This window comes from Abrus precatorius, unplaced genomic scaffold (assembly GCF_003935025.1).
Source record: "Abrus precatorius isolate BTA unplaced genomic scaffold, Abrus_2018 Scaffold3, whole genome shotgun sequence".
In the NCBI taxonomy this organism is placed as follows: Eukaryota; Viridiplantae; Streptophyta; class Magnoliopsida; order Fabales; family Fabaceae; genus Abrus; species Abrus precatorius.
In genome coordinates, this window is record NW_020874373.1 from 8,880,435 (window position 1) to 8,907,763 (window position 27,329).

The 27,329-nt window shown below is 29.2% G+C and overlaps 2 protein-coding genes across 7 annotated transcripts; both read right to left on the bottom strand.

Annotated features, from left to right (window-relative positions):
• On the bottom strand, nucleotides 1–22,178 carry LOC113862114 (ent-copalyl diphosphate synthase, chloroplastic-like). Its single transcript, XM_027495252.1, has 18 exons — nucleotides 22,112–22,178; nucleotides 21,760–21,832; nucleotides 18,038–18,189; nucleotides 17,757–17,850; nucleotides 17,636–17,667; nucleotides 5,022–5,104; nucleotides 4,621–4,924; nucleotides 4,209–4,392; nucleotides 3,848–4,062; nucleotides 3,207–3,327; nucleotides 2,862–2,974; nucleotides 2,506–2,732; nucleotides 2,082–2,197; nucleotides 1,540–1,638; nucleotides 1,203–1,439; nucleotides 785–902; nucleotides 378–569; nucleotides 1–234 (listed from the first exon to the last, which is right to left on the bottom strand). The coding sequence occupies exons 1-18, from the start codon at nucleotides 22,176–22,178 to the stop codon at nucleotides 1–3; spliced, it is 2,661 nt and encodes an 886-aa protein (XP_027351053.1).
• On the bottom strand, nucleotides 21,808–27,311 carry LOC113860584 (protein TIME FOR COFFEE-like). 6 transcript variants are annotated; one of them, XR_003503971.1, is made up of 12 exons: nucleotides 27,139–27,311; nucleotides 26,611–26,895; nucleotides 26,436–26,530; nucleotides 26,162–26,342; nucleotides 25,776–26,055; nucleotides 25,622–25,676; nucleotides 25,300–25,543; nucleotides 25,104–25,170; nucleotides 24,909–24,975; nucleotides 24,388–24,771; nucleotides 22,451–24,269; nucleotides 21,858–22,367 (listed from the first exon to the last, which is right to left on the bottom strand). XR_003503971.1 is itself a non-coding variant. In XM_027492992.1 (11 exons), the coding sequence occupies exons 1-11, from the start codon at nucleotides 27,058–27,060 to the stop codon at nucleotides 22,524–22,526; spliced, it is 3,495 nt and encodes a 1,164-aa protein (XP_027348793.1). In that variant the 5' UTR covers nucleotides 27,061–27,304; the 3' UTR covers nucleotides 21,808–22,523. The 6 variants fall into 6 exon arrangements, 3 of the variants coding, with proteins under 3 accessions (XP_027348793.1, XP_027348794.1, XP_027348792.1); XR_003503970.1 differs by having other exon boundaries at nucleotides 21,861–22,367; nucleotides 26,970–27,304; XR_003503969.1 differs by having other exon boundaries at nucleotides 21,914–22,367; nucleotides 22,435–24,269; nucleotides 26,430–26,530; nucleotides 26,970–27,304.
• Between the last annotated feature and the right edge of the window lie 18 nt (nucleotides 27,312–27,329).

Sequence of the window (27,329 nt, forward strand, 5' to 3'; positions counted from 1 at the left end):
TTACATCACTTTTTGAAAGAGAACCTTCTCAATATGAGAGTCGATGTTCTCTGGGTCACAATATGCTGCATAGTAGAAGCTCTTAGTCACTGTAAGAAATGAATTTTTGATATTGGAGTGCACGCCATCTGAGGAATTTTGGACCAGCAGTTGCACAAGTTCTTGCATATCTGATTCTATTTCAGGGGTAGTGATAGTGGTTGTACTCAGCTTACTTTTGCCACTGTCATGTGCCTAACAAAATGCAAAAATTCAAGATACAAAGATTTAGAAAAGCTTATACATATTTTATTTTAGTGTATGAAAATTACTAAAAGTATTTTTTTATAAATTATGTTTAACTTGTTTGATAAATTGCACCATTAAATTTCAGTAACCTTGTCGTTTTGGTAATTTCGGAGCCCATGGCAGACTCTATTGGCAACTTCCAGCAACCTATGGTACTGTGGATTGAGCTGAAGTTCTTCTGACCAAAAGCCAGCCATTAAATTTATGGTTTCAACAATCAGTTCTGCTTCTCTTTGAGTGCTTTTCCCTTCATTTTGCCAACTTGACAGCCAGCCTTGCCACTGATAATAAAAATAAAATAAAAGTTTAAGCGAAGAAATCTAATATCTAACAACCTTTTTAATTTGAAAAAAGAAATTTGTAGTTATTTATAAAAATAAAAAATGTTTTCACAGACTAAACAAGTCCTAAAGTTCTTGTTATTACTATTCTTTACATATTTCACATAAGTATATATATCATATAAAGTTATAAAGCTCAAGAGAGTTTCACTCACTGTTTGATTCAAAAAATGAGAAACTTCTTGACCATGAGCCTTGAACATCTCAAACCCAAGGTAATCAAGGTTTGCCAGCAAAATCTCCAGGAGTTCATCCTCTCTCTTGTTCAATTGCCTGCAACACACTCAAGACAAATTTTGTTATTATTGATATAATTTATCACACAAAAATGTTAGTGACATGTTTTTTAAAATACCCCCTTTAACATATTTTTTTTATAATTAGTTAGTATTTATAAAAATTAAAATAATTAAACTTTTTGTAAAACTAGATTAATGATAAAGAATGTATTATTAACAGTTTTTTTTACCATATATTATCTTCTGCAAGTACAAATTTTTTCAATACTAAATACAAATAGGCATGCACAAAGTAATATTGTGTGACAGTACAAACAATGAATGGAATGCTTACTTGTTTGAATGGTTTGGTCCGTTAATGCTGCTGTTAAACCGCTCCACAAATGCAGTCCTAGTTTCTTTATCCTTTATAAAGGACCTCAGTGTCTCGAGCAACGCTAGTGTTTTTGCCCATGCAAGTCGCTCTCGAGACCTCTCAGACTCAAATATGCTTGCAGCTGCTACAAAGTAAGCAAATAGGACACTTCTTTTGCTCAATCCAAACCCCTCTAGTCCTGATTCCGAGTACCACCTAACATACATGCCATTCAAAATATTCCAAGTTTATTTGGCTATTGCGTACTATATTGAAATTAGCATATATATATATATATATATATATATATAGTTACCTTTGGATTTTTTCCCATTCTGCACAATGCACTGCTTGACAGTTGCTGTAATCCAACTTTGCGAGCTCCAGATAAAGATCACTGTTCACGTGGGGCATCCTGATAAGAGAGAATAATAAACAGATTTGTTATGACTTGAGTGTATATCTCAAATATGCAACAAGTTTCGTCACAAGAAAAAGAAAAATCCTTGAAGAACTTCGAATCATGGATCATACGTACTTTTGCTTATATTCAACATTTCTTATAAAAGTGAGAATTGATGTCAAGGATTTAACTCTAGATTACTTGTTCATAAAAGTTGTAATATCATGTAATAAACTAACTATCTTAAAAGCTTGAGTTATGAAAGGTACATAATAATTTTATATTAACATTTTGGGTAATAGTTATATTTGATAAAAGTGATCGTCTCACTGAATTATTGATGAATATATTGAGTACCCAACTGTGGACTTTTCTCCATAATCATTTGACCATGGTTTAAAAAAAAATTGAATGTTATATTTGATTTATTAGTATTGGCATTAAGAGATTGGTACCTATAAAGGGTCTTGCCAATCCAAACATCATTGTTGCCACCATATTGTTCAAGGAAAAATCTTGTCTCCAATCGGGATAAGCTAGCATACCAGGGCACATCCAGCGCGTAACTAACCTGTAGAGTATTCGTTACAGTGTTAATGGGCTAAATTCCGAATTGGAGAGAAAATAAAATGAATTGCTCTATAGCCACATAAAATTATCGAATCTTTTTTTCATTGTTTTTCTCAGAAATACATACCTTGGTGTGAAGTACGCTGATTGCAATATAACTCTATTCTCATTTCACTTCATTTATAGTTCATTTTCTCTTTATTGTAAATATATATAGCTAGCGTGAGAACGTGTTGTGAAAATAAGATTACTTTTTTTAAAAAAAAAAAAACTTAATTATAGGTGAATAGTAATGCTCTTGGGACGCACCTCGCCAGGTAAGTCTTTGGTTATGATCCATTTATCTAGGAGCTCGTTAGCAGCACGTTTCTCAGTTAAAAAGTTTGCTGAAAAATTCTTGGCATCCTCAAGAATCTTCTCTCCTTGAAATAGCACTTGAGATGCTCTAAAAAGATTAAACATCCCTGTCACAGCTTGGTTTGACTGCCCAGAGAAGCAGAAGAATTCACCATTTTTCTTAAAATGCTCGAACACATCTACCAAAATTGGAATCAAAATTAACACTTTAGTCATTTATGAAAACCATATATATTTATCTCTCTAAGCAATATAAGATATTAAAGGAACTAAGATATTTTAGCTTTTGTAGTATAAGGATAACTTACTCGGTGAAACTTGGTGACCATTCAACCTTAGCAGTCTAAATCCCATTGCTGTGTCATCTATATCTTGAACATTTGAATTCCTTGCCCAGCAAATACCCTTCTCAGTCCAAAATCTGGAAATTTTTAAATTACATTTATTCAGTGATTAATTAGATAGGAGACAATGCAGGTCTCTTTTCTCTCATTTATAATTTTTCTCCCTATTTGAAGAGTACTATTCAATAGTAAACAGTAGAAAGTATTTAATAATTAGAATGTAATATCAAAAACATAACAAAATAATATACTTGATAACGTGTGTTTTCTTTTAGTATTTGCAATTGTTGATAAACTCATTCCACGTACCTGGAAATATAACTCACACAATCCATGATCTCTGATTGAAAGTATCTTGAAATTCCAAGACGATCTAGCCGATCAACAACCCATATGTGTTCAAACAAATCCACCGGGAAGACATTTGGAACTAGAAAAATAAAAATAAATAAATTATATTTGCCCTTGGAATATTGAAAACGAAAATTAATTATTTTTCTGTTTTTCTTTTTCATTCTAACTTAGAAAATGAAAACTTAAAAGAAATCCCTACTTTAAATTATAATATTTTGTTTCTTAGTTGTTATATATTGAGATTTTTTTTTATTTAGAGTAACAAAGAAGTAAATAAATAAATAATGATTTAACTCCTTAAATCAGTTTAGTTGAAAATGTATGTACCAAACTTAATTAAGTGCAACTGTTTAAGTGTTGTTTAATAAATTTAAAATTGTATCTTGATAATTTGCCATAACATTATATATAAATATGTTATTAAAATAAAATTCTAATTTTAATTGATAAATAATACTAGAAGCATTTACAAAATAACACTTAAAAGTTTTCTCCATCATTTATGTGTCTTAAATGTTTTCTTATCCTTTTATAATTATTATGGGCAAAATTTGTATATATCATAATGAAAAAAGCATTGATCAAGACAGTTTTACCTCCCCCATTGAACCTCTTGACTGTTTTTTCCAGGTATTTGAGAGCATTTTCATCTTTGGTCATCATAAGAGCATAAGCTGTGGAGGATGGAGAGAATAAGAATGACCCGTCTTGGGACTGCAGCTGAAGAAGTTGTTTCCAGTCCAAATTTGGCATTCCCTCCAAACTATGGAGCAATGTTGTGGGCACCTTGTGCATCACTTCTTTCGGTATTCTACACCGCGCGCACGACAATTAAAACGTTACATAGGATCAAAAAATAATAAAAAGAATTAGACTCATATGCAACTAAATTATAATTGAAAAAGCCTACGTAAACATTATTTTAGTCTCCAAGGTTAGTGTTACAAGAATGTATACTTTTTGAGCTTTATGTCTCTCATTGCAAAAATGTGTTTCAGGATAGGAGAATCATCTGGCACTTCAATATTCAAACTTGCGGCTAAATCGAGGAGAGAAGGAAAAGCAACTTCAAACCCGATTGGCATATGCTCTACATTCTCATCCTGAAGCTTGTGTAGATTTTCCTTGAAGAATTTAATTCCTGTAACATATGAATGTATAACAAGCACAATAGAAACATATTAACTCAATGCCGATCGACCATTGTTTGCTCAACCATCAAAAAGTGATGAAATTCTTGTATATGTGTAAAACAAATAAAGATTAATTCATAGTTAAAAAGAGCGGTGAAAAGAGAGATAAAAGAAAAAGAGGAGAGAAAATAATAAATAAAAATAAAGGTAACAGAAAATAGGTATAATAAATTTACCTTTCTCACACTTGTCATGATGCATATTCCATGATCTTAAAGCAACAACACAAGCCAAGGTGTTAATAAGTCGGTCATGGGCTTCAAATAATTCAACGTCTCCCCAGGAGCCATCGGGTAGCTGATTATTGGCAATCCATTCAAGACAGGATGGGAATTGAGGTGAATTTTCATCATTAACATTTTTTACTAGAGCAACCCATGCTGTGTCATAAGCTGATATGGTTATCTCTCCTTCTTCCATGGAATCCAACATTAACTTGATAGCATTTATCTTCCTTCGAATCTCGTTTGTTACCAAAACCTTCAAGATTACGATTGTAAGTAAAAAATCAGGTGTCAAACCCTTCATAGGCAGTATGTGATAATTACAAAATCAAGATTAAATGAGAAACATGCACCTGGTGAGCAGCTTCCTCGTTTATATCATCATCCTTTACTGTCTCAAGCCATATAGAGGATGGCAATTCGTCAACATAATTGCCTATAAAAATAAAATCATCAACATAATTTACTAAATAGAGTAATTATATTGATTTTAACAGCGTATAGAAAACGAGAAGTATTAACTAGGTTACTTAAATTAAATGATAATAATGTATGTGAATATGGATCTCATATAAAAATAAACTAACTAAAATTCATATCACCTTGAGTCCGAGACCATATTGGCTGCAATCCACCAGAGTTCTTGAGATGTTTGCTTTCGGTGATCCGGAGGGGACATTTACCTGTTTGAAATTTGAAGTGACATTCGATCAGTACGTGTTCGGATTTCAGGCCTAATAGCTATTTTACTATTCTAACCTACCCCTACATGTTTTCTTAATTACCAAAACATTTTAATAATAAATATAGGATTATATATATTGCTCTGCATTTTATTTCAGTTTAATTCAAATACATTTTTCATATTATTATAAAATTACTGGATTAATTCAAAAATTGGTAAAGCGATAAATAGATATTGTGTTTTTGTGTATAATTTAATTTTTCTTTTCTGTGACCACCTCTCCCTTCTCCATGCCCAAATGAGTACAATTGATTTTATGGTTAACAAAAATTAATAAAATTAACTTAAAACTATGCATATGTAATGAGACACATTATAAATATATATATATATATATATATATATATATATAGTACAATTTATTCAAAAATTTTGTTAAATGCTGAATTGGTAGTTTTACTGTGTCAAGGATATTTCATTTTAAATAAAAACTTCATAGTTACAATTTTCATGAAAAAAAGATGATAATAATATGTTTTTTGACATTTTTTTATTGTTGAATTAAATTCATATGAAGATTACTAAACTATGTAAACCACTGTCCTTATACATATTTCTGATCATGAATGCATGGAGTTATTAGAGTGTTTTTTCGGTCAAATGGAGTATCAGTATTAGAGGCTACTTTGACTCATTTCACATCATAAAAAAGGTTGACTTCCAAATGGATAATAGGTTAGGGGGCATTAGGGCCTTAGGATACTGTACAAGATAGATGGAATATCTTTCTCCCTGATGGCATTAAAAAATGGGACAGGAGTTGACCAAAAAGAAAATGGAACAAGATCTGTAACAAGGAATATTCAAATGTTAAATCCTTCCAGAACTGTGCATCTTGAAATTTGAATATTAAGAAAATGATTGAAAGTAAAGACGGATTACTTTCTATATATGGTATTTAAAAATTATATATATTATTCATTTTTAAAAATTACAGAAATATAAAATTTATAAATCGTTAATAATGATTTTTAGTATAAGTAGAAAAGTTAAAAAATTATAAATCGAAAAAGTAATGAGTTTTAAAAATCATCAACCGCAATTTTTTAAAAAATAAAAAATGATAATAATAATTTTTTAAATAATAATAAAATATTTAAAAAGTATAAAAAAAATAGTCAAAAGCTGTTATTGATGATTAGTCCTCGTAAAAAATTGCTAAATCATTTAACTCTTCTCCCATTCTAATATAAAGAATTAATCAATCAAATAATAAATGTGATAGTGTGAAAATAAATAAATTGTTGATTGTAGAATGAGAGTAAAAATCACCATTAACAATTTTTTTTAAAAATTCATATTTCTGTAATTTTATTAAAAATTTTATATTTCGATAATTTAAAAGAAAACATATATAAAAAAAGAGAGTCCAAGTAAAGAGAATCAATTTAAAATATAAAATATGATTAAAGAAAAGCATAGAACTGACATACCCCACAATAAACTAAAAGATGGTTGAAGGAAGAAATTGAAGGAATAACTGGATTTTGCTGCAGGTCTTGCACTTGAAGAAGGAAGGCTGTGAGTGAGATGGAAGGACAAGTGAGTAGTCATGGTGCACTGGTTCTTCTTCTCAACCCTTTTGTTATCACTGTGTAGTGTGGACTATATATGGTGCAGTAAATCAGCAAGTATTTCAATGTATATTTATACTCAAAGAGTGAACCCAAACTGAGTAGAACCCTATGGATTGGACCCACCTGCCTCCATTTTGGTTCGTGTATTTTCCCACTGTAAATTTGTGACTATCTTTATCTAAATTTGGTAAAATTTTGAACTATTTTGTATAGATACATCTCACCCCTTTTCTTTTTTGGTACATTTCTCACTTCTTTTCTAAATACATTGAAATGTGTTGCCGTGTTGGCCCCTTAGTTATTCTGATTCTTAATTTGACTAATTTTCCGTAACTGATGCTTTACCTACCTCGACAATTATATTTTATGTTTGTTTGATTTATAATATTTTAATGTTGAGATCTGATAATAAATGTCCTAATAAAATTATTGAATACGAAGCATTTAATACTATCAATAAAATTCTTTTCATTTTACAAATAAAAAATCATAAATTTAATATTTTTTAAATGTCAAAACTATGCATCTAAATTTAACATTTAATATTTTCAACAAGACTATTAAATATGTTTTGATTCTTATCCTATAACACGAAATGATTGTTATTTTAAATTGAAATATATATATATATATATATATATATATAATTTAATACATTAATAATATAAATATTATAATTTTAAAAAACGTTTATTAATTTATTATTATATAACACATATTAAGAAAAAAGATAAAATTTAAGTGTAATATTATAGATATTAATGTTACTATTTTTCAATAAAATTAAAATTTTATTTCGATAATATGTAATCTTTAATATTGAAGTACTGAATTTTATTATATAAACTATTAAAGTAAAATTTAAATTTAAATTCAAAAATAGTTTAAATAGTAAATATTACACTTAAATTTTATTCCTAAAAAATCGTTCATTGAATGACTATTACCAAAAGAAAAAAAGACAAAATACATGAATATATGTAAATAAAATTTAACTCTTGATCAATGAAGCAATAAATAAGTTTTATGAAATATAATTATATTATGTATTAATATACAGAAAAAATATAAAAAAATTATTAAAAATTTGAGATTGAAAATACAAAAATCTAAAATTCTTTCGAACACTTTTAGCATTATTTTAATTCATTGCATAGTACTATAATATATATATATATATATATATATATATATTACACGACATACCAAACTAATATTTTATTTTCTATATTATTTATAAAAATATAAAATTTTATTTTTAAATGATTTATATATTTATTCTATAATAAAATTCATATATATTGCACGACTTACTGAACTAATATTATTACAAGTATTTTTAATCGCTATTTAATATTCTTCAAAGTTTTTAATTTCTAAAGCATAATTAAAGATAAAAGTTTTAAATAAATATATAGATAAAAAATAAAATGTTTATCCAATTTTATACACAAAACATATTACTTTCTAAAATACAGAATTCAACATTCTCACGAATTAATACAAAATAAAATAAAATAAAAAATTTGAATTTGAATCAAATCGGTTACAATTTAGTATTTCTAAACAAATCCATTTATCAAAATTAAATAAAGATGAAAATTGTAAATATACTACTAGAGAAAAAAATTAAAATATTCATTCAATCTTTTATTATTAAATATTTCTAATATCTTAAAAAATAATGCAATATAATTTAATTGAAGATTTTTATTGAGAAATATCGGTATTTGCTTCAATACATTCACTGTGAATTCAACATAAAGTCATGTTTTACTTAATCAATGAAGTAATCAATAATTAAAAAATATTAATTATATTAATAACATTTTTAATGTATATTTAAAATATATATTAATTATTTATATACAGTACATTTTTATTAAAATTTTAAAAATATTACTTAATTAAATATATTAATAAAATAAAATATTATAATTTTTAATAAAAAATTATTATTTATTAATTTTTTATTATATATCTTCTAACGTGTATTAAAAAATTAATATATTATTAATATTAAAACAATACTAAAATATACAATAAATCGTTAAAATTTGTGTATTTAAAAATACAAAAATCTAAAAGTTCTCTTTACACTTTATCAAACTCAATTTTATTGCATAGCATTTTAATTTTCTAGATAACAAATTTTACTTTCTAAAGTATAAGATTTTATATTCTCATAAATTAATACTACCTTTTTTCTATTTATCTGTTTACGAAGAGAAAAACTTATACAAACGAGGAAATTCAATTTTTTATTAAAATTAATTGACAAACTTACTGAGTTAGCCTTTATTAGATAAATATGACAAGTTTCTTTTTTTTTTTTAATAAACAAATAGGAATAACGAGTGCACCACATAAAGAAACATAAATAATAAAATTTAAATCCAATTAATTTAAAAATTAATTTTAAATCAAATTGAATATAACCAATACAAAATAAGTAATAATCAAAATATCATCAATGATTCTTTGGGATTTTAAAAAAAATTCTATCTACCACTCATAAATAATAATAATAATTATATATATATATATATAATTTTTTCCTTATAATATTTATTAAATTATTTAGTCTTAAAATTAATCGTTATATTAAACATTTTAATAATATATATCATATCTACAAAGTTTTAGATCAATTAAAAATTATTTAATATCTTATTTATTTACATCAAATTAACATAATATGTATTTTTACAATATATAAAATAAATATTCTTTAATATATTTTTATATTTAATTAATTTTGATAAAATTTAAAATAAATGATTAAAATGATATAATAATTATAATTTAATAGTTAAATTAATAAAATTTATATTTTATATAAGTTAATATTTGTGGAAGAATGAGGGTAACGTATAAAATGTAATTTGATTTTTTCCGTGTATATATTTATATTGCTAAAAAGACATATTTAGTAATTTTGGGGAAATTCAATTTTGAAGTTTTTTTTTTTAAAAAAAAAACTGTTACGTTGTCTACTTAGAAGTTTCCCCCCTCTTTCTCTCGTTGATGTTTCCCAGATTTAATTTATTATTTTTAATCGAAATTAAACTTATTTCGGAATTCATTTGGCTAATTAAAAAAATTAAAACAGATAGTAAAACCCAACTCACTAGAATTGGTTATAGAAAATAAAAATGTTTATTTTTTAAACTAAAAGTACGACAATTTTTATTATCTTTTTCATCTTTAAAAATAAGAAAAAAAGTAATATACATATATTTATTGGTCTAAATTAGAATACTTTTAAAAGAATAAAAAACAATTTATAATGTTAATTAATTTGTTGAAATTAAAATACTGAAAGTATTATTTAAATATAATTTATTGATTTAAATAAAGTTAAGTTATTTTTTTCTTATAAAAGTAATATTATTTATGATAAGTTCTTTAAAAGTTATTAAAATTTAATTTCTTATTTATTTGAAATGTTAAGATTTCTATCGTAAACTTTATTTTATTAATTGTTAAAACATTTTTGTATCTAATTTTAATTTATTTCGCTTTCATACTTTTTAGTTTGTTTTTTTCAGGGAGTCTTTCGAGGAGCCTTTTGTGATCAGTTAATACCTCTCCTTCAAATAATACCTTGCTCGTTTTGGTAATTTGCTAATTACATATTATTGTTTTTTTAAAGTGTGATTAGAGAAATTGCTTTTTTATTGCAATTTGACCCTTTATTTACTTTTGGTAAATTTTATGATGTTCTATAAAATAGAAGATATTTTATATTCTCATCAATTATGACTATTAATTTTATATTAATAAATAATAAAATTAATGATTTAATTTAAAAATATAAATATTTTTTAATTTTTAAAATATTAAAAGAATTACAACTTTCATTCTAAAAGGATATACAATATTCTCTCAAATTTAGAAGTTTTGTGAGAAGTACCATTAAATTTTTTTAATTTAATAATGTGAAACAAAATTTAAAATAAATTTATTCTCTAATTTTATACTTCATTTTTTAATATGAATTTTATTACTTAATATACTATTGAATAGTTTATAATTGACAATAGGTTATGATTTATACATTACATAAATTGTAAAAATATTTATGTTATCATTTATTTATTATTTGAAGGGTAATTTTAATAAAGATTCTCTCTTTCCTTATAGACCAAATAAAAAAATATTTTTTCTTTTTTTTTCCTGTTTCTTTTTTCTTTCTTTTTCTCTCCTCTCTTCTATTATTGCAATTAAAATTGCAGCAATCATGAAGTATTTAAGATTGGCATCAAATGACATCAAAGTGCTAACAATAAGAAAATGAATCTTCCAATAATTTTTTATTAAAAGTGAATTTTTCAATCTAATCATTGGATTAAAATTTCTTATAAAGTAGATAACGTTTAAAAATCTTACATAATTTTAATATTAATTAATACTTAATTACATAAATTATTTTTTATTTAAAATATAAATAAATAGTTACTATTGAATTATGTGAATTTATTTAAAGTGTCTAAAATTTTATATGAAAAATAATAATTAGATTAATAAAAAATTATTTTTGATAAAAAATTTATTAAAAGTATCATTTTTCTAAATATGACATTTGGTCTCACTGAGTTGTAATTCAAATATTTATTTTGCTATCTAAAGTTTAAAAAGAAAATAATAAAAATTTGAATTTTTATTAACATGGGTAAATTTTGATCTTACATGTATAATAATATAATAATGAACTCAAAATAAATTTTTTTGAATCATATTTTAAAAGAAAGTATTTTATTTCAAAAATGATAATATGTTGATGTAAAAAAATAACAATGAGTTCTTTTTTTTCCTCTCTTAATGTTTTGTTATAAAAAGTAGGGTGGGCAAAAAATTTGGATTTATTGGCTCAATCTATAACCATAACAAATTGAATTTAAAAATTTAAATTTTTAAAATAACCAGATACTCTGTCATACTTGGTGTCCAATTCTTAAAATCGTAGGTTCTGGATTGTTCTATCTCTCATTCTCTAATCTCTACCAACCCTTTATCTTAATTTATGAATGAATCGCTTAAAGAGTTTTGTTCTTTGCATTTATCACGTTTCATGCTCGGTGTCAATGTGTTTGATAGTTAAAAATTATTGAGAGTTTGGCAGCATGTATCCAGGACTTTCCATGGAGACGACTAAGTCTAGACACAATAACAGTCACATATTTTAGGGTTATTTTCTTTATGTTAATAAAAAATATTATTTGAATAAATATAAATAAAATATATTAAAAAAGTACTCATTTAAATAAATGAAAATAAATAAATCATACTAAAAATACTCATAATAATAATTAATTAATTTAATAAATAACATATTTGGATTTTTTCCACGTGAGAAAAGAGTAAAACAAAAATACAACATCCAACTTTATTTATAATCTTCACTTACTATTTTTCTCTTTAATATTCGTGTTCTTTCATGGGAATTAGTGGCGAGTCTATGCCAGTAAAGAGTGAATGTGATGTGTGCGCTCTTCTACTGAGTGTCAAGAAAAGAAATGCTAGTATTGGGACTCTATTAATTTAGTTTAAGAATTATGTGTGATGTTTGTATATTGTGAGTGCTTTGTGCCAATAAACTGATAGAGTGAATGTGCCTTTGCGTGTGCTAATGAGGGAGATGCGTTTTATGGTATGTGTGAGGGGCGATGATAGAAAGAAGAGTGGCATGACTCTATGTAGATAAAATATTTTAAAATAATAGAAATTTTTTACTTAGTCTAATTTTTTTCTTTTATGGGATATTTTAATCTACTAGTTTTACTTAGTTAAACCTTATTTAATATAATAGGTAAATATTCCTTCTTCTTCGAAGCAGTATATATCATTCCTCTCTAGTCTAGTAACACACATTTTCTCCCTCATCTACTATCCGCTATCTTTATTACATTGGTTTAAGAAATTACATTTTCTATCTGTTCTCATCATTTGTGTTCTTCCCAAAAGAGCTAATTGTATCAGAGATTTTTCACATTATTAAAATAAATTATGTGCTAGGAATATTCTTTGAGGACATTGTTGTCACATGCCTCAAGTTATCAGTTTCTATTAATTTCTACAATAATTTGAAGAATTTTCTATGGCACTGAATATATTTGTATCCATTTCAATGTCTTAAAGAATTTTCTGGGACACTGAATTTATTGGCAGCTACTATTAATCCGTTTGAAGTAGAAAAGTCTTGCACGTCGACCTTAGCTGAAGAGGTCGAGAACAAGCAATGGCACTTTAGATCTGGTTTCAACATCATGCGAAGGAACTGTTGCAGGTATAGTGATGGTTCTCTGGTGACAGTGATGGATTCTACCACAATTGGCTCGTGCAATGGCTATAGAAAAGAATAAGAAAATATTTGAATGAAAATGTTGTGTCATGAGTCTTAGCATGATTGATGTTTTTACGTAAAATTAAGAATGAATTCATGCGGTGAATACTATCTATACACACAACATACTTTTCTACTTGACATGTTTTTATATTTTTTTTTCAAATTTATTTTCTATTGCTGTTGAGCTATTTCACTCAGAAAAGTGAGAACCGTTTGGCTTCTAAATTTTGTTGGAAAATATCTTGTAAATGCAATTATAGCCATGCAAAACTTATTATGCTAAATGACTTTAAACATAAGTTTATTTAGTGATATATACATGGTAATTAGTTTATTTCATTGCCAAAAAAAATCACTTATTAATGGCAGTTAAAAAATTTACAATTAATAACAGTTTTATTTGTCTCTAATTGTTCTTTCTAAAAGAAAACCATGATACAAACCTTGCAGTAATTATTTAGTAATAATTCTAAATTTTGAAATTTAAATATTAGAAATTAAATACGTAACAAATATTAAATTTCAATCTATAACTATTAGTTTCTCCCCAAAAGTGGAAGATGAGTCTGGTTTCACTCCAGACTCTTATGAAGTTCATCCTCAATGGAATCAAATGATTGTTGAAAATTTTAATACTCAAGTGATGGTTCCTTGCTTAGATTTTGGTAGTGAAGACTCGCAGATGAATGATAGTCCCAAAAAAGAAGTTGAAAGCCTGTCAATTGGAGAGAGAAATCACTAAACTATGTTAAACCAGAGAGACAAAGACAGAAAAAATTTAACTAGAGATTTTAAGCCTTAAGAATCGTTATATATCTAAAATAAACAAAGCATCTATTTCGAGTGATGTCATTACCTTGATCACTGATCTCAGATCTATCAAGTGTTGGAAACGTTTAAATTATTATATTTTCCAACAATTACATAAAATTGACATTAAATTTTATATTTTTGTCTACATTTATATTAAATTAACGTTAAATTTTTTATTTTTATTAATAGTTATCTCAAATTAATGTTAAACCATTTATTTCTATTAATAGTTGTTAAAATTGATGCTAAATGTTATTTTTTAACGATTATTGATAACCATCAATTAATGAATCGACACTAAATTCTTGTAGTTCTTATAGTGTTTATATCAGAAAGTTAATTATTATCTATTTTAAAAAAATTCAATTATTTTTATAGTGATCTATTTTTATTCTTGAACTTGCTTTTGACCAAAAAAATTTATGTGCATATATTGTAAGAGTACAGTTATTTGTGAAGATTTATTTTACTAAAATATTATATTTTTTCCCACCCTTCAAAGTTTATTATCGTGCGACATTTTATTCCAAGTAATATGAGAAAGGCGCCATCAACTATGAATCATGAAACTATATGGTATTATATATAGTAAATTTTTTTACTATATTAATAGTCCGACAAATTAGATTTTATTCAAGTGAAAATAAATTTATAAGTTAATTTATTTTTATCTTTGGTAAGAATTTAGCATTTAAAAGTTACTCAAGTAAATCTTACGTGAACACTAAGACCAAATTTATGACAACTATAGTTAGTAATTTCTAAGACTTTTTCATTTAGAAAAATAATATCTTAGCATATAATTCTTATGAAATAAACTTCTGCATTTTGCATGATTTTTTAAAGTAGTTATTAGATGAAAAGGTTACATGCAAAATTATGTGAGATAAAATTACAGTAATACAATCATTGGGCTTTTTTACATAAATAAAATATTTTAAATATAAAATTATGCATGTGTCTTCAAAAAAAAAATTATATATAAATGTCCTAAATCTAATATATTAAGGTCGATTAAAGTTTACTTTTTTGTTGCAAAGAAAACGATTATAGTCGACTTTCATGCTTCAAAGAAGTTGATTTAAATCGACTTCCATTTGTTGATTTTTATTTTCTTAGAAATATGTTGATTATAATCGACTTCAGTGTGATTCTAGAGACGAGTATAATCGACTACTTCATATATATCGTTCAACCTCTTACCACCACAAAAAACAGATACTAGAGAAACTGAGATCAAAGAAAAGCAGATACAGTGGACAAAAATAGATAACGATCTATATCGGCTTAATTTTATTGATCATATTGCAAGTAAACCTAACACATAGGTAAATTAATTTTTAAATATATTTAGTTAAATTATAATTAGTTATTTTTATATTTAATTTAATGTATTATTGATTGTGTAATTATTATTTAGAAAGATATGTAAATAATTATTATATTGTAAATTAAATTAAATTGTTTGTTATAATTATAATTATTATACTAAGGAATGTAAATTAAAATTCTATTATATATTTTTAATTATTATGATAAATTACTTCTGGTTCCCTAGAAGTATGTCGATTATAATCGACTTGCATGGTAAAGGGAATTCAATTAAAATCGACTTTAGTGTGATTCTGGGGACGAGTATAATCGACTATTTCATATATATCATTCAACCTCTTACCACCATAGAGAACAGAGACTAGAGAAAGTGAGATAGGAGAAAAGCAGATACAGCGAACGAAAATGGATAACAATCTATATCGGCTTAATTTAGTTGATCATATTGCAAGCAAACTTAACACACAGGTAAATTAATTTTTAAATATATTTAGTTAAATTATAATTAATTATTTTTGTATTTAATTTAATGTATTATTGATTGTGTAATTATTATTTAGAAAGATGTGTAAATAATTATTACATTGTAAATTAAATTTAATTATTTGTTATAATTATAACCATTATACTAAGGAATGTAAATTAAAATTCTATTATATATTTTTAATTATTATAATAAATTAGTTTTATGTTGTAGTAATTTATAATTTATAATAATTTTGTATATATTATTTTGTTATTATATAAGAATCTCGTATTTTAAAAAGTAAACGTTATAATATAATGGTCGTTTCAAATTCAAGAATAGAACCATTTCTTAGGGAGACTGGTTTTTGGAATGTTGCACAGATGGTCCCAGTATTTGATTATGATAAGACACTCATAAGTACACTTGTAGAATGTTAGAGACCTAAGTCACACACATTTCATCTTCCATATGGAGAATGTATGATCACTTTGGAGGATGTTATGTTTAAGTTAGGCTTACATGTAGATGGGGTCCCTGTGAGTGGTTACATTGGAGTGTGGGAGAAATTTTATGATTGAAATATATGAATATTGTGTAAAGATTTACTTGATGTAGTTCATGATGAGAGTAATAAAAAATAATTTTATGTAAATTTATAGTGGTTCATAGATATATTTGGAGCATTATCTTACAATGCTGATGGACAGACTATTATCCGTTACACTAGAACGTACATAATGGTGATATTTGGTAGGTATTGTTTCCAGATAAATCATGATTTAGGGTTCATACGAAGTGACTACCTCTTTTAACTGATTTTACTGAGATTTCAAACTATAGTTGAGGTTTTGTTATTCTAGCATCCCTTTATCGTGAGCTTTGTCATGCGGTGAAATATAATATTACTGAAATTGCAGGTTGTTTGCCTCTTTTACAATCTTGGGCATGGTATAGAATACCTCAGTTAGCCACTAGGCACAATCATCCTCTCATTTTTTTTCATTAGCATTGAGGTACATATATTTATCAATATATTATTTTTTATTATTTATATATGTTAAATTTGCAAGTAAAAACTAATTATGTCTATTTTAGGTGGAAAAGTTAGAGGTCATCGACGAGATCAGATACAGATAAGTTATTGCAATATATGAGGATTATTGATTCAATTGGCATTACTGAGGTAAGTTCAATCAGGGTGTATGTTACTAAATTCTGTTTTAAATAATTATATTTTTGGTCTAATATTTGTTATTTATTATTTCAGTTTAGGTGGACGCTCTACCGTAACAATAAGGTCAGGAACATTACACCTCCCTTCGTGTATGATGAGGCTGATGTTTGGACATCTGTGACTACTCTTATACAATTTACTGTGATTGAGTGGTACCCTGTTAATTGTGTAATTTAACAATTTGGTAGAGCACAACACATACCAATCAGCCCAATAAATATTGGTTAGTTGCACGCTAAAGATAGGAGATGTGATCTAGATATATGGTGGCCTGATTATTATGTGGCATGGCATGCTGCATGGGAGCCACGTAGGGACCGATGAGTTCCATATCCTCTAACTAATGATAATCGTCCCTCTGTCAAGTACTTTCAGTGGTACTTTTCAGTCCCTAATAGATTTTTGTCGTTGCATGGAGCCCCACAGGATGCAGAGCTTAGGGACTTACCTGATAGTGTACCACTACATGCCCCCCAACACCTGACATAACACACATTAATGATGTTCCAAATAGACGCTCTTTCATGCGTCGTTTGTGTGCAGATACATGTGCTAGTAGATGTCAGTACCGTGATGAGGCGCATATACCAGCCGACCTCCCAACACGATGTAAAACCTGATGCAAATCCAATTGTACAACATACCTCACACTACATATATCACCTGCCACCCACATACCCCAATCACCACTTCATGTTAGGACCCAGCTAACAACAGTACATGGCTAGTCCTTCTCAGCACCAGTTTTTGTCAGGTCCTAGCCAACCATGCATGACCCCTAGCCATCATTTTATGGCAAGCCTTGGTCATCAGTTTATGTCAAATTCTTTTCTTACTCCCAGTCCTATACAACATAGTGATATTGCACGACATATATCTTTCAGTCCACTTTTCATGTCAGATGTTGAAGTTATGACTTGAATAAATTCTACTGATACAAGCAGATCTATGCCACCACCAGATAATCTATATCGACCATCACTAACACATCTGAACTCCCTCCTTTAATGGTTCACCGGAGGAGAAAAACCATCAAATGAATGTCCAACGGGAAGAAGCAGATGACCAGTACATGCATGACCAAAGTCAGCAAGAGAAAGAACATACATACTGCAGATTTGTATGACAGATTGTAGCATGAGTAGTGTACTTTATAAAGTACAATATAGATTCAATGAAATAAAGTCATCTGTATGAGTATCAAATAAGACTATTTGTATACAATGTAGTATGATATTTAAAGTACTTATAAATTATCAGTAAGTGCATAACCTATTAGAACAAATAACGTAAATAATAAAAAAAAATGAAAAGTATAATGTGATTGATAGGCCATTAATATAAAAAAAAAAAAGTGTTTTGGTATCATAGTTAAATCCATTTAATATAACATACTATGTTAATAAGGTATGATTTTTCTCTAGTCTTGTCACTTAGGTTTATTCTAGAGAATTTTTATATTATTAGAATATATCATGTGTGACGAATAAATTCTAAAAGATAAAATTGTCGCACGTGTTAAGTTATCAATTTTTTTTATTTTCTATTCCTATTAATTTTTGCAAAACCTATCATAACAAAATATATTTTAAAAAAATAAAGATTCTTACATAATGTGTTAATACTTAATTAAAAATATATAAATAAAATGGCTACAAATTTAAATTTTCAAAAAAATTAATAAATAAATAAATCATTCAATTTATATTTATTTTTTATTATACTTTTAAGAAATTCAATAAGTTTAATGTATTTTTAAAGAAGAATAAACGCTTATTTTTATTTTAAAGTTTCTAAAGGTTTATATCAAATAAAAAAAAAAACTAAAAAAATTTACTGTTAACAAAAAGGTACAGGAATACCTTGTTTCAGTACCTTCAAAAAGAAAGGTGGAGCATAAAAATAGTCATGCAAATAAAATTTAGACTAAAGATAAAAAATAAATTAGTAAAAGTTAAAATAATATAATAATACATGAATATTAAATTAAAAAACATTTCAAAAACTTTTAAAGATTTTTTTTAATAATATAAAGTCAAATAGACTAAATAATATATTTTATAATAATAAAAAAAGGTTAGTGACATATTTGTATTTCATACGAAAAGAAAGTGTATTTTATATATCTATATTTATATTTAAAATTCTGTTTCAATTAAAACATGAAACACTCATTAATAATGGTATTAACTATTTTTCATCTTGTAATTTTTTTTTTTTAAGTCTAACCTATTATTTATCACAAACTTTTATTAAGCTTAACTTACTTTCTTAAAAGTTTGCATATTTAATGATTTATTTTATATTGAGATTTTTAATAGTTCATTAAAAATATTTATAAATATATTATTAATTAAATTTAATTATAGTTGATTATTTATAAGTATAAGTGCGACAAGAGTAAATAAAATTATTTTATTGTTTTCAATTAGAGAAAACTTTTTGTTAACATAAAAATAGGAAAAAAAGTAAAAAAAAAAAAGAAGAAAATTATATATAATTTAAATAAATATACAAAAAAAATGATGAATGAGACGAGCTAAGAATAGATGTAATCATATATATTTATAAAAGATAGATTAAACAATAATAATACAAAATATTCTAGCAAATATAACTCTTTGTCTTATAAGATATGTTTTAAATATACTTTTCAGTTCTAATAAAAAAGATTAAAATTTTTAATTTAAAATTTTATTTATTTTAAAATTTAATTTATTTAATATAATATTATATTATAATTTTATATAAAATTATTTAATATATTATTATAAATTTTAAATAGATTATTATAATAGATCTAATAATATTTTTTTTAAGTTCAAACCTAACATATCTAATTAATTAAATCTTTTAAAATGTCTAAATTAAACTTATTACTTAAATAAATCAAATTGAACTAAACTTTAAAAAAGTTAAATTATAAGCTCTTATCAAATAACCTGATTTTTTATATCCCTACTTACATGTGACAAATAATTTCTCTTATTATTTTCAGCACCAAACTTAAAAAAAAAAAAAAAAGGGTCAAAATGATCGATTTATGTTTAATAGATACCAATCAATTAATATTAATTTAAATTGTCATAATCAAGTATTTATATAAAATAATTAATAATATTATTATTAAAGTAAATTAATTACAAGAATGAATAAAATTAAAGTTTTAAATATAACTAATACGAATAATTTTTTTTGTCTGAGTTAATAATATTAAGTTATGAGAATGTGCTTTTTAGATCCAATTTGCCGTTTAGGTCAAACTGCATTGCAAACCCAATATTTAGGTGTCCAAAAGTAGGTATAGCCTATCCGACCTAAAGCCCAAACTTTACTCAAGTCACAATGATCATGCCTCTGTTCAAGAATATTTTGACCCAAAAATAAAAATACAGAATTTTTTATCCCTCCCATTAAGGCTTTTTTTTATCTAACCAGTAGTTAGGTGATTGCAAATACTAGCTTGTGTCGTAGCTGTGACACTTGCATCCCCTATTTTACGAAGGAGAAAACTTAGGTTATTCTTTAGACGTCGTTTGTATTATTTATTCATTAAAATTAAAGTTTTATTTAACAAAATATTATATTTAATATTATTATATTTTTATATGTTAATGAGGAAAAACTCCAATATTATTAATTAAAGAATAATATTGAAAATACTTATAATATTTTACAAAAATTTTATTCTTTTATAAATAGCACAGCCTTAGCTTCGCTAAGTTTGCATATTTTCACCCTATTTCTAATTTGTTGAAATTCTTATTGACATAAACATCATAGTAACGAGAGAAAAGCACAAATCATTGTAACGAGACGAGATCTGATAGCAAAGTATAATTTCCATCTTGTATGTCTCGCCGTTCGTTAAAAAAATGCTGAAGTTATTCCCACCGCAAAACATGGTCAACACCCCATTGTAAAATAACCCAGCACGAAATTAAAACCCAACAGCGAGGTTTTAAGAGGTTCAGAAATTAAAACTTTATAAAATTTTAAAGATTTTAAATGTAAAATCAAAGTTTTAAAAAAGTTTTTTTTTTATTCTTTGGATAAAATATATTTTGGTTGGTCGATTTTACCTAAAAGAGGGTTTAAAATAATTCAATTGACAAAAAATTTGAGAATAAAAACGAGCCACAGAAAATAAAATGATAAAAGAACTTCATTGTAACAAGTAAAGAAATTATGACGCTAAATTTAAATAAAAATTCGGAGGTCTAAAATCCTACATTAATCATAATAAATAGACCAGAAATATTATTAAAGCTAAAAAATATTATTTTATCCGTTAAAATAAAGAGACAAGCAGAAAATACTTAAAAGATTAGGTGTCATAATTAATATCAAATTTATAAGCTCTTCAATCGCCTTTAAAAGTTAATGAATGGGTTAAAGAGATTTTTTTAAAAAGCCAATTTCTTAAAATGAATTTTCCTTTTCAGGTCGACAGTAAAATGAAATTGCAGAGGTTTAGAACCCAAAAATCATCGTGGTTTCCACTTATCAGTCCACAGTCGGAAACCAAAGACTACTAACCCGATTCCGGAATTATAAATATATAGATATTACTGTTTCCGAAATTCTGGGTCCGGCATGCTAGTTGCTACCATTCTTCCAAATTTCCAATCACCGCCACTCCAATCTACCAAAAACATGATAACAAAAGGGAAAGCAAAAACCAAAGACTTTTTTTATAAAAAATGATTTTATTTTTGAAGTACACTTCTTGCTATAGGGACAAAAAAAACACATAATGATATGATTTATCTACATGTCAGAATTGCGTCTAACGCGTCAAATAATAAGACCACGTGAACATGCAATAGGCGTCTAGTCAGTAGTATAAGATAGTAATCCCTACTTCGATTTCAAAATTGTAGGCCCAACGTATCCCCACTTCCTTTCATTATCCATCACTCACCAGCAAAAGTGGCGGCACCTGTTCTGTCACGACGTTGAATATTATCATCAGATTGGGGTGCCCACATCAGATTTCTCTTTCACTTCAACCTATATTATTGTCACCTCTACAAAAAAACAGAACCGCAGGATAATAAATATTCCATCACCCCAGAGCATCCGTACCTCCCCATAAGGAATATAATCACATAAGCTGCCAAACCAAAAGTTTGTCCTCAATCTTCATTGGAAATTGCTCGAGGCGTGAGCTTTTTATACTGCAAGATATATACACGGGTGTGCTTAACCACAATTAAGATAACACAGTGCATTTTGAAAAAGAACCAGTAGCAGCAAGGACCTCCATGTGCTGAAAAGAGTGGGATTGCAGAGAATTCCCTTTTTTGTCTTTGATGGAGTGCACTGATTGATTTCTAATACTTCAGTTCAGATAGGTGGCTGGGGCACGAGCTCAAGATCGATGGGACATTTCTCCCACAAACTGGGGAAGATTTTTGGCCAGTCCCAGAAGATGAATTCTCAGTTTGTTGCAGCTGCGAAGTGTTCATTGCTGAACTAACTTTGCTCCCCTGGGAATTTGTCAAGTTGCCCACACTAGGTGGAGTCCCTGCAACTGTTGTACTCAGATGCTGGCTGTTATTCAATAGCTGCTGCCCTTGTAGTGGCAAGGAAGATATGAAATTTCCCCCAAAAGATATTTGCGTATGACCCTTTATAGCTCTTCCTTGTTCATGAGAAAAACTCTGCTGAGTTGGGGTGGTAGATGTTATAATATTGTTATGCACCTGAGAATCCGGAGTTGTTCTTCCTAAATTCTTTGACTGAGACGTTTGGTTAGAATTTTTGGACAGAGTTTGAGTTTGTGAATAAACCGGGGGACAGTTTAAAATTTTTGTAGTAGCAGCAGCATTAGTTGACGATGCTTTATATCGAGTAGCCACAGCAGGTTGCTGCTGAAGATGAAGCACCTGTGGTGGCGGTTGAGAAGTTGAAACTATACTAGAAAGAGGAAAACTTGTGGTTGTTGCAGTTGAAGTGATGGAACGACTAGGCCAGTTTCCAGTCATAGGAGATGAAACGAAGTTAAGATTGTTGGATGAATTGTCAAAAACAAGGGTCATTGGTCCATTGGTTGACGGCTTCCCAGAAGTGGCTTTCTTTTCATCATCTCGGTGGGAAGAATTCCCTCCACTCTTCCCTTCGGTAATAGAATACATCTTCTGCTGGGTCGTATGAGATGTACTTGCAGCTTGATATCCTGGCCATGCAATATCAGGCAGGCTTTGAAATATCACTGGATTTGGTGTCATGGTTGAGAAGTTAAGATTTGAAGGAAGACTGGTCCCATTATAAGCAGCAAATGATAATGCAAATGCTTGAGATGGTATTTGCTCAACTCCCCCCTTCAAAGCCTGTTGCTGTTGCTGCTTGTCACCAAAATTTCCACTGTTGCCACCAAGACTATCTGATGTTGTAGATGGCGTGAACGAATGGCTCAGTGGCTGAACTGGAATCGTGAAGTTCTGCCCAAATGCCTTCTTTTGTGAGTAAGCTGTTCCACTAGCGACAGATGTAGCATTTTCCCCAGCCATCCCAGTCTCGTGCTTGCGAGGATGAGACAGGGAGGTGTGATGCTTTTGTGACTGCTGTAGTTGCATAGTCGTGGATGTCAGAACACTGTTGCTGTTAACTTGTGTTCCCTGTGACTGCTTATGAGATGATGATGAAGCACTTGAAGTGCTTGCATTAAGATAACTTGGTTGTACCAGTGGTTGGGAGTGCGGATGCTGCTGTGGATACTGAAGAGGGGGAAACATATGAGAAGAGTACAAAGGCGCATTGAGCATAGGCGGTGATTGTGCAGGGCTTGCACCTCTGATAGCAGCAGATGCTTCAAGATGAGTTGAAAATGAGAACGGATACCCACTATTTTGAACTACTCTCATATATGGAGCATCATTGGCTGACAAATTTGGGTAGCTAAAGCTCATTGCAGCAGCAACTGCAGGCATTGTTGAGGTACCAGCCGATCCAGGTGCACTGTGGAATTTGTTAGATGAGGAAGCACTGCTGGTGGAGCTCACACCACCTGCCTGACTAGTACCTGTTATTACGGATGCTTGATGCTGACCCAGAGGAAAGAGGAAAGCAGGACCATGCTACATTTAAAATTAAAGCAAATGACTTTCCAAAATAATATTCATGAATGGAATAAAAAAAAATAGGTGGCATCCTATTACTGAACTGTATAGAAGCTATTAGACGACAGGATCATACCACTACATTAGCAGACCCTGAATGTGGACCTTGGTGAAGCACTAGCCGCTTCATTTGTGTTGAATCCATTGGGTTGGCAGGACCAGAACTTCTAACTGCAGCAAGACTACAATCACTTGTCGCAGCCCATCCTTTCTCTTGTGCAGCATTTTGGTTTGGGCCTGGCGAGTGTTTATGAGATTGTTTCCCGACAACCACACTTTCAGCAGAGTGCAGTTGATTGGCATTGTTGTGCTTTGCGTCACACACAGGACCGGAGCCCATAGTTAATGGGAAAAAGGTATTGACCATTGCACACTGCTGGTGCACAAAGATGTTACGAGCAATGTAATGATGGGTTGCACATCTCTTCGGTCGAGGTTGTGAGACAACAAAATTTGCATGCTGCAAGTGCAAATTATGGAGGAAATATTCATGATACAGATCCATATTATACGCAGGATTGAAGAAGATTGACACTGGTGAGAATAAAGGAGTTAAAGAAGAGCAACAAAAACCAGTTTAGTGAGAAATTACATTACCTGTGGGGCTGTTGACGATCTTGTGGTTATATCCGTCTTCACCACTGCGTCCAAGGGCGGCATGTATCTGCCAATCATAGTTACGGGTCTTAGCGAAGCAAATTCACAATATTCACATGACCAAACATTAAGTAAAATCAGATATAGATTAAAATGAAAAAAAAAATCCAGAGGATATAAACGCTGCTCTGGTACCCAAGAGAAGAGAGACTGCTAGGCCTTTCTGATACAGCTGTTGACAAAGGCATTGAACTAGATTGAACTGAAGAAGTAAAGAAGAAGCGTCAGAGACCTCTATTCAAAAAATGAGCCAAAAGCAGAATTGGCAGGTGGTACTGAATAATTAATTCTATCCACAAAAGTAATGGAAGAAAAAAAAATGTCAAGTTACCAGTTTTCTCCACGTTGGGATTTGTCGATGTAGTGGTAGGTTGTTCCTTATTCCTATCCTTCCTATTCAATTCATGGTTCATTGCTAGGTCATTATGTTTATTCAGCTGATCCAAATCTTTTATCTCCACCTCCTCAATTCCTCCCAGAGTTTTGTCTTGGTCAACGATACTTTCTACCTTGACACCATCTTCACCCATCGAAAAGCTATCCCTTTCAGGAGATAAGGTCATAGGCGGAAGAGCCTATAATTGGAAAAGGAATTATTCTTTAGAGATTTGACAGCAGAAACCAAGAGAAATGCAAGGAAGAAGGATCCTCACCATCAGATCAATCTCAAACTTGTGCTGGCCGTTGCCCCCGGAAACAACAGACATCCTAGTAAAATTCAGCAACAAGAAAAAAGGGTCACCCCAATAAGTAAATCAAATAACAAGAGAAGACAAAGCAGTTTTCTTGTTTTTTTAAAACACTAACACTCTTGTAGAAGCAGAATCGTGTTTATCAACACCCAACTTGGATTCTGATCTTCCATCTGCAGTATCGCCACATCCACCATCCAAATTCAAATTGAGTCCCTCAATGCCCTCTTTCGGCCCCTTAGATGACTCAATTCCACGACAACCCGACATCCTAGGTGATTCGGGCGAAGTTTTCTCCGTTTTCGCAGGTTGCTCGCTTTCGATTCTGACCGACTCGGCAGTTGAACTGTTCGGTGCTAGAGTGGAAAAACTGTACTCTTCCACCCTCTTCTTCTCTGGTAAACAAAAATGCCAACAGAAAAAGGATCAGAAAAAAAGAGAAAGGGAAGCCATAAAATACATGAGAGAAATTCCACGATCTGATCCGAAAAGTAAACCCACCAGCATCAAGGGAAGGGTAAGACGAAGAAGTAGCGCTCCCCGGAGGACGCGAATCGCTTGCTTCTAGCTTTTGCGAAGAAGAAAAGTCGTGGTTCTGGGAAGTTCTTAAACCGTAGAGAAGCTCTGCTATCTCAATCTCGATGTCTTCCTGGGTAGCGCTCTGCGGAATCCCAATCGATTTCTGCAACAAAACTCATTGGCTCATTTTCTTTTTCGGGAGAGAAACATCGAAAAGAAAAAACAAATGAGAAGAGGAACCGAAGGTAACTAAGACCATCTTCTTGGGAGGAGAAACATTAGAAGAGGAAGGCGATGGAGCTTCAGCACTCTGTTCTTCGACCAAATGGTGATGCGGCCTTTTCACAGAAACTGCAGAAAAACAAAAATCAGGGAGAAAGAAGGAGACAACAAAAACGAGGGAATTCTAAATATGCAGTTTCTGTTGGCACCTGAACGAGTCCTCCTTGGGACAGTGGCACCGATTACTTCATCGGTTATGTTCCACGGCCGTAAGGGAGAGGAAGTAGAGGTCCTCCCCCGACGGTTTTGATCGGATGCGGACGAAGCAGTATTGGGAGAAAGCACGCGCGAGTCTTGAATTTCGTGGCTTTCATTTCCCACACTCTCTTCTTCGGTACTGTGGGAGTTAGAGCCTTTCTTCCTCTTTGACCAATCCCTATCCCTCTTATTGGCCTTTAACCTCACCGTCTCTTGCAACTCCACCGCTCCTTCCTCTGTCAAACAAACGCAAATAAGATAAAACATGATGAAAATTAAGGGAAAATGAAAAGGAAAAAAAAAATCGTACGAAAAGAGCCTCGGAGAGAAATAGTAGGGTGACGGCGTCTAGGGAAGGCATTGGGAGGCATGGATGAGGATGATCTTCTGGTTCGGTCCATTTTGAGTTTGGGATTTCATGTAACCAAAATCGGCGAAAAATAAGTACGTAAATTATGCGAGAGAATTGGATGCGTCACCGGAATCACAGCACCAGCGGCGGCTAAAGGCTCGGATTCCTTTGACACCGAAAGGAGTGGTGCTGTTTTCTGCACAACAAAACAAATGCTCCCACTTCCCTTCTTCCTTTCTTTTCGCTTTTCAATCACTTTGCTTTTCCTTCTCAACAAACTTCACTTCCCCATCTTTTTCTCTCCTTTTTTTTATTATA